This window comes from Theobroma cacao, chromosome 2 (assembly GCF_000208745.1).
Source record: "Theobroma cacao cultivar B97-61/B2 chromosome 2, Criollo_cocoa_genome_V2, whole genome shotgun sequence".
Classification (NCBI taxonomy): Eukaryota; Viridiplantae; Streptophyta; class Magnoliopsida; order Malvales; family Malvaceae; genus Theobroma; species Theobroma cacao.
This window is the reverse complement of record NC_030851.1, coordinates 333410-342061: the sequence shown is the minus strand read 5'-3', so window position 1 is coordinate 342061 and position 8652 is coordinate 333410. Positions and strand designations below refer to the sequence as shown.

General features: G+C 39.3%; 1 protein-coding gene across 1 annotated transcript; it reads right to left on the bottom strand.

Moving 5' to 3' along the window:
- Positions 626-8059, bottom strand: LOC18607035. The gene is made up of 9 exons (XM_007040991.2): positions 7926-8059; positions 3741-6855; positions 3566-3646; positions 2870-3022; positions 2402-2565; positions 2146-2293; positions 1872-1994; positions 1489-1576; positions 626-1087 (listed from the first exon to the last, which is right to left on the bottom strand). Exons 2-9 carry the CDS (start codon positions 6726-6728, stop codon positions 885-887), a joined length of 3948 nt encoding a protein of 1315 aa, XP_007041053.2. The 5' UTR covers positions 6729-6855; positions 7926-8059; the 3' UTR covers positions 626-884.

Here is an 8652-nt window from a genome sequence, read left to right as displayed (position 1 = left end):
GTAATTATTTAAATGTCCACTGTTTTCTGTCTTTTCACATTCAAGTCAACGACACATGTTTCCTTGTCACAACAGGCACAGCAATAGTGATGGTCATGCTGGTAACCACATTCCTTATGACGCAGGCACGGGATCCTTGTCCCCTTAGGGAAGGGCGCCTACTTTTCTCTGTGCGGTTCGAGATCAATCAAAGGTGGTTGGGTCCCTCTTGCAATTGCGGCAGCATTTCTCATCGTCATGTCTGCTTGGCATTACGGTAGAAGTTAAACGCTACCATGACTGACGAAGGTCCCCGACATTAGACTTTGTGTGCAATGAGCTAGAAACTGATAGATACATCTTCAGATTGGAAAGATCAACTTCGGGGACTCACATTTGCAACTTAAAAATCATATTTATTAAATAAAAAAAAAACCTTCATTTACAAATATAAAGTCCACCCTACCTCTCATTGATACAAGATCTATAATACACATACTTGGTAATGCAATTGTAACGGTGAGATAAGGTTCCAAGTTTTGTAAGAGAAGAGAAGTTAATTTTATGCATCTCCTTTTAGAAAGATATGCAGAGAGAATTCTTTTAATCACTTTCAAGTTTGGGGGGCGGGTGGCACACTGAGGACTGAGAAACCAAAAGCACTTTGTATTAACTTTAGTCACAAGCACCAAAACAGAGTTCGTATTTATTATTGACACAAATAATAACTTTACATATAAACAAATTTTTTTTTGTCTTACGAAACACAAATCATATCTCACCCTCTCAATGGGAGCTCCTCCTCCCTTACTCATATACTACACAACGTTTATGGAGTAAAAAAGAAAATACACTATCATATTTCGTCGATGAGGGCATCAAAATAAGGGAATCACTGAGAGCCATCACTTACATACTTGGCTCAGCGCCTGATGACCATGTGGTTTTGTCTGGCATGCTGAGGACATGGTACGTAAGCGTCTGGCAATCTCTGTGAATGATGGGCGAACCACAGGGTCGGGAGCCCAGCACTGCTCCATTAGTAACTTCCATTCAGAGTCGCAGTAGCTTGGTACAGGTGGCCTCAATGTGTTGCTAACGATGCCTCCTGCATGGAAATCAAGTAATCAGACTACACACTACCACTTCTACGTATTCAATTCACCAAGAACAGGGGCAGGAACATGTGTTCAAATACACCACGGACTATAGTTTACAGAGACTTGACACCAGATAAGCTAAATGGATGTGAAATGCACAATGTAGACACTCCTATCAATGTGAGAAATACTTGAATTTAACAGATGAAAGAAATTTTATGAAACATAGAAAATTTGAACATGCAGTTAAATTGAGAAAACAATGGCAAGGGACCCTTCAGCAGAACTTAATATGGAAACAAAAAGAGAGAAGCAGGCCAGCACACAACAATATCATTTCAATATGTGCCCGTCTCACAAAGTAAAAGCACATATAACATAAACGAGAGCAAGCAAAGAGATTTCAGACCTATTATTGCTCCATAATGCATATTGGCATAAGGCTCCTCACCAGTAAGAATCTCCCATAGGACAATGCCGAATGAGAACACATCAACCTGCAAATAACAATATCCAAGGTAAGCAATACTTGCATAAAAGACCATTGGTGCTTAGTTTAGGTGGTCTAGGAGGTGGGATTTTAGCGAAGAAACCTACATTTGAGGCTTGCATAAAACCAACTTATGCTCAAAAACCATCCACAACAATGCGAGAAACAAAACCACCAAGAGACAATCCCTTCTATTAAGCATAAGATATTTCCAGCATAAGCTGGACTGCAGTAAAGCTAGATATGAACTAACATCTAAACAAACTTCACACAACCTCCAAAACATAATTGTTTTACATTACCTTCTCAGAAACCTTACTACTGCTGCCATTCAACAGCTCTGGAGCCATCCAGGGAAGAGTTCCCCTCACACCACCAGTAACCAAGGTATTCCTTTTTATCTTTGACAACCCAAAATCACCAACCTGCACAGTCAACATCATTTTTATTGAAACTTTTATTTGAATTGGAAATCAATATCTACCTACCAAACAAGAACAAAGGAATTGGTAATTTGATCAGCCACATGCACCAGAAATTTACAAATTTATATGTAAAAACTATCTCGCAAATTACCTTGCAAATAGGCCGTGCAGGGTCTTTCAAGTTGACAAGCAAGTTGTCACATTTTAAATCAAAATGCACAATGTTCTTTGAATGTAAATATTCCATCCCAAATGCTGCATCCATGGCAATAATGAGCCGCTTACGACGATCAAGTTGCCTGGACAGTTACAAAACTTGTAAAGTGAATACATGATATAACAACAGGAAATTCAATTGAGTGATGAAAGTATTACATCCTAGGGATAATTATAAATAAAAATACGACCTGTCTTTGCTAAGCAAAACATGTCTAAGAGAGCCATTCACCATGAACTCTGTGACAGTGGCTAGTGTTCCTCCAGGTCCATCCTGCACCACGCCATAAAATGCCACAACATTGGGGTGGTGAAGCTTTGAAAGTATTTCAGCTTCACGCCAGAACTCCACAGTCTGAAAAATAGTTAGTGTTGGTTGTTAGAAATGGCATGGGATGAAGTACAAAAGTATCAATCGCCTTGATGATGCACAAAATGCCAAGAAACAACAGGCAAATTAAGCACCAGAAAAAGGAACCATCCAGGCTAACAAAAGCCACATCCCTGCAGTCAGGGATTGACAAAATCCACTTGCTGGTAATTAATCTTGTGCAAAATCACATGTTAGCTAACAACCCCAAGTTTGTGACTGCAAGATTAGCAAGTCTATCTGACTCACTGTATGCTTGGTCATCAAATATCTTGGATGGAAAACTCACCAATCTTTCTTGCTCAGATGAACGACCAGTGAAACAGCTCTTTTTTATCCGCTTGATGGCAACATCAGTTCCCCTCCATTTTCCATGGTAGACAGTCCCAAATGTACCAGAACCCAGTTCCCTCAGCTCTTCCAGATCTTCATTTTTTATGATCTGCCATGGCAATCGAAGAAATTAACCAACATGGAGTTGAAAATACTGACTAAAAAATCTCAACTACATCAACTGAACAATCTTGCTAAAAGAAGCAGAAATGTAGAACACAGAATAGTTCAATCAACAGCAAGGTGAATAGCATTTTTCACTGATTTCTATTAAATTCACCAGCATAAATTAAGATGAGGAGGTGAAGAGAGAAGCAGATATCACAGTGTCAGAGGTGATGTAATTGGCAGCATGCTGGCTTAGATAAGGTAATAAAGATTTTTTGTAAATGATATCCTATAATCTATGAAGCAATTGGTAGCAGTTGCAGGGGTGCTATTGACAATGATAGTAATGGCTCCTCGTGATTGGATTATAATGCTACTGACGGAAGAAAAACTTCTATTGAAGACTTAAGCATAAGCATATATAAATAAAATCTGGCTAAGCTTCAATACGGCTGGAAATTTTCAAAAAAGAAAATGCAAATGAACATTCATCAACTTTTGCAGTATGAACATATCTGTAGATAACAGAGGATGGAAGAAATACCTGCAATGTACTGATATCAAAATCTCCAAGAGAAAGATCCACAAGAGATATACCAGCATTCTGAATATCCAGTTTCCCACCCTTGAAAATACAAGGAAAAATTAGAAAACAGGGACACATGCAAGCAGTATCTTCACAAGCAGAGGGATATATCAAAATCAACTGGCACTAGTACCTCATACTCTGATTCGGGTACTTTGTTGTTAGGCCCATCTAAGTGTGTACTTTCATCACCCTTCAGCGGAGACTTGTAACCTAAATCCAAGTTGTTAGCAGCAGTAACACCAGTTGACTCCTGCCTGATGTCCTCACCAAAATTGATGTGTGGGTTAAGATGACCTGAGGCAACTGTGCCAGCAGATTTCAAAGGTGGATAACTGTAATCGATAGGAGCCCCACCTTCAACATTTGTAAGCGGAGATGAGAAACCCAGATGGTCCTGATCCATGAGGGAAACATCCTTTCTAACAAACTCATCTTGAGCCAAATTACGAAAGTATGACCAATGCTTAGGTTCATGATTCTCCATGTTTAAGCTCAATCCAGCTCCATCACCAGGAAATGGACTGATACCATAGAGGTTCTGGGACATTCTTACTTTTGAGAATATATCAGACAAAAGATCACGAGGAAAGCGATCGTTGATATCAATAAGTATGTCTCCCTGCTCTGGGGTGCTGACAGGAGCAGCAGGCTGTACATTGGAAGTTGCTCTAATTGGGTTCTCTGCCCACACCAAAGGGTGTTCATGCCCCTTAGTATAATTTCCAGTTTTCTTGTTGTCATCTTTCTCAATTCGCTCAAAATCAGATGGCTTTAAGGAAGGATCTTCAAGGTGCTTAATAGAAGTTCCTTGACTTGCTGTGGGATGATTTAACCCAGCTGCTTCTTCATCAGCAGCACTCTTAACTGTGATTTGTTTCAATTCAGATTTCTGCTTAGTTGATTCACGCCCCTCCTCAGGAATATTGGAGTTGATTTTATCAGAAAAATCTTTGTACTTCTCAAATTGTGGAAGCCCATCCATAACAGTCTGAGGATTTGTAGGCAGTGGATTTGCAGAAGTGACAGACTGATCAGCTTGGGGAGCCAAATTCCCATCATCAATCTTGTCAACTGATTCTGTGATTGGTTGGGAAGAATCAGAACGTGCTTGAGTCATTAGAAACTGAGACCCAAAAGAATCATCAGACTTTGACAAACGGTTCATTTCTGCTTGCTCCCTGGGGATTCTTTCTGAATGAAAAACCCGTTGAGGAATCACAGAGGGTTCATGGCGGCTAAAGTCATCTGGATCAGCCTCAGAACCACCACCTCCAGATGTAAAGGGCCCACCAGATGCGTAAAAGTGGTCATCTTCAATGTTCTTTCTCCCTTCAGTTACAACTTCAGAGGCCACCATATTCTGCACAGCTTCCTGGGTCTTTTTGAAATTTTTTGTGGGCAACAAAGGTGAGCTAATGTCTGGCACCGAAATGGTAACAGATGCTTCCTCTTCAGAAATATGATTTGGAACAGAACTGTCATATGCATGTGAAGGAACACTGTACTCTTTCTCTGAAATCCGAATTTTTTCAGTTTCATTTATCTTTGGAAGTGAGGTATCTCTTTTCATTTTTGGCTCCTTTGTCGGTGGAGCTTTGTCTAAGGATCGAACTTTTTCAGGTTCATTTATTTTTGAGGCTGAGCTATCTCTTTTTAGTTTCACCTCTTTTACAGATGCTTCTGGATCTTGCACTTGAAAGCCCATATACATTTTCTCATCAGCTAAACCTGCCTGGGGAGCCACATGCCCATGGAATGGCATTGAGACTAAATTTTCTCCAGGCATGACATAGTTAGAGGGTTGGGAACCATAACCGTATTGCAGTGGAGCAGACAAAGGAACATTACTCTTCCCATCTACCTGCGGAGTGGAGGACAGCTGCTGGCTCACTTCACCATGACGCACTTTTGGTTCCGAGTATGGCTGTGAACTGGATGCATAAGTGCTAGATGGACTTGCCAATACCGGTTGAGAAGTTTGGATTGTTGGTGAAGGTGCCTGAGAAGATTGGACAGTTGGTGAAGGTGCATTAGATGTCAAAGCAGCGGTACTAGTAGCAGCTGCTTCAGTCACAGTCCGATCAACCTCCCTTTCAACATTTAAACCAAGTAACTCATCCAAATTGTTCCCTGACGTACTTGCTGCAATTGAGTTTTTTCTTGACCCAAGGTCCATGCCATTCACGGCAACAACATATTGCATCTCAGAATCACCCTCCACACCTCCCAAACCATACTGAGCCTCCTCCAGATCACTACTAGAGGAAAGGAATATCCTGGGTTTCTGCGATCCTCCATCTTCTAGCACATTACATTCCTCCATCATGTTTTGCAGATCCTCATCACAAGATACGGAGACCAATGCATCAAGATCCTCCCCAGGCAATTGGTATTTTATGGTATGGGCTTGGTTGTAAATTGCTAAGGTTTTTTGAACAAGCTCTTGCCAGGAAACATCCCTGCTTATTCGGATGATACGTGTTTCGCCCCCAACATATCTAAGTTTCCCATCACTGGGACGTGGTAAAATTTTACCATCAAAGCTGCAAAGGAACTTCACCTTAGTGGATGCGCTGAAGGAAGCACTTGAAGATGCATACCCTTGATGTCCCCGACTAATATCATTTCTTGAAGAGGATCGAGGTACTGATCGGATGGAATCATAATAGCTTTTGTCTTCATGTACAGAAGGGGTCTTTCTCTCAAACTCCTGGGGACGGGGTTTTTCTACTGTGTTAAGCATAGAGATATCAGAGCCACTTTCAGAACCTGTATGAGAAATTCCCAGAATGCCCTTTAGATCCATATAAACAGGCCCACTGTTAAGATCACCATAAGCACTCTGAATAAAATGCTGCCTGGGATTTACCCTGTCCCGCATAAATTCCAGAGCAAACTCCTCACCTGTCCGAATGGAGTAATTCAGCACTGGTCTAGCTCCCATTGACATATTATAATCCGGAGGTCGGATGTTAGTATTAATATTACTAGATGGATCATGGAAAAATCTTTGATTTGCAGACCCAAGAGTCTCATTTCTAGCATCCACATTATTATATCGTACTTGTTCATAGTTCTTCTGTTGATCCATTATGCCTTTTCCTAGATTTCTCTCCATTTAGCTAAATTTTCCAGGAAAATAAACCAAGGCAATATGCCATGATTATCACACCAGTGTAGTATCAGCACATGCATTCTGCCATAGCCAACAGCAAAGTTTGCTTTCCAAAGACCTTAACCTGAACCTGAAAAATCGAATGGGCATTCACCATTAACAAAAATTAGTTATTCACATAAAGGTCTTTGAGAAAATTGACAACATCCTCCAATAAAACATAACTTCCACCATTTTATACAGAATGTATAGCTATCCCTTTGCCATTAAAAGAGACAAAATTATTGATAATGACACTGACTACAGCAAAAAATACCAGCTAAATATGTCCATGAAAAGAAAGAAACTGCGAAATCAATCTACTTAAAACACAATAACCTCACAAGCAATGATCTATCAACCAATGCATTCTTATAATCATATACATAAATGAAATTAAGCGCAAATCCACCACCTAGAAACAGCAGCAATATTTGTGAAGATAAAACAATATGAAGCTCATTTTTGGGGAGAGAGTGATTCTGCTATCCAAATCATGCGTACCTTTAGCATAAACTCCATAGTTCAAGCTACAACCTAATAAGAGAAATTCATAGCCTTTCTTTTTCCTTTTTCTTCTCTCTTCTTTTAAGTTTTAACCCATTTCAGTAAAGCATTAATGCAACTAGAAAACAGATTTGAAGCTGTAATATACATGTCATAGAATATATACATTTGGGGCTTTTCCTTCTGTTGGGCCAAAGGTAAACAAAGAAGTGAATATACAAAGCACTACATACAGTGCAAATCTAAAACCCTAAACATGAATTCCAAATAACGCTCCAATACAAACATGCAAAGGCAATGGTGCACACCGAACATACCCGAAAAGAGTTTAAATCAATCGCACAAAGCGTGATCTCAAACGAAGACAAAATCAATCTGAATACTAAATCATCCCAATAAAAATAATAAATAAAAATATGTAATAATAATATAAAAATCAAGCTCAAAATCGATTCTAATCACTCCAAAACCACTGATCAAACCCACGAAAAAAATAACACTATATAAATAAGCCCAAAATTCACTATAAATATAAGAAAATTGAGATTTAAAATTGAATCAGAACGAAGCCCATAAACAGATTTAAGGGTTACAATCATTACTTAACCCAACACAAGTAATTAATTAAAAGAAAGAGCGACGGAAATATATTACCTAAAAGGAAAAAGAAGAACAGAGCAGTGAGCAGCAAAGCAAAAGATTATTGACTTTCTCTCTCTACAAATTTCTCATTTTCAGTCCAAAATAGAGAGAAGCCGTCTCCCTTTCTCTCTCCCTACAATTTCCTTTTTTTTATTTTATTTATGTATATTATTTTTTAAATAAAATAATGATTTCTTTTCTATTTTTTCTCTCTAGATCTCTTAAATTTTCTCCCTTTTCGGACACCGTAATCATGATTTATTCTCCCTTAAAACGTCGGTATTTTCGACATTTTCTTGAGGGGGTTGCTCTCTCGCGACGCGTGATGTCAGCGCGTATGAATCACGGTACAGTCATTGAACGGTGTTCAGCAAGGTCTCAGGTGCGTGTGGGTCCCGCGCTTGAGGAGACGTTTGTGGGTTGGTGAGACTGAGGATGGACATTTGGACGTGAAGTGGACATCACGTGTTAAGGCACGTGGCTTTCGAGCTTTATGGCCTAATTCCAGTGGGCCTGCGTTCCTCCCTTGGAAATCCAGTGGGCTAAGGTTTACCACGCTTGTTAGGGAGACTCTCTTCTAGCTAGTTCTACTAATTAGGTTTGAGCGTAAATTTTGATTAATTAGGCTTTATTATTCTAATTATTAAAAAAATATTTATATTTTAATATTTTTAATAAAAAATTTTCAAATCAAGTTGAGCCGAGAACTCCGATTTAAAAGATTATATTTAATTGTAGC

Excerpts from the sequence above, each read along its gene's own strand:
- LOC18607035 (XM_007040991.2), bottom strand. The coding sequence starts at position 6,728 with ATGGAGAGAAATCTAGGAAAAGGCATAATGGATCAACAGAAGAACTAT. Across the intron at positions 2,566-2,869 it reads CATCTGAGCAAGAAAGATTG|ACTGTGGAGTTCTGGCGTGA; the intron begins GTGAGTTTTCCA and ends ACTATTTTTCAG. Across the intron at positions 2,294-2,401 it reads GTTTTGCTTAGCAAAGACAG|GCAACTTGATCGTCGTAAGC; the intron begins GTCGTATTTTTA and ends GTAACTGTCCAG.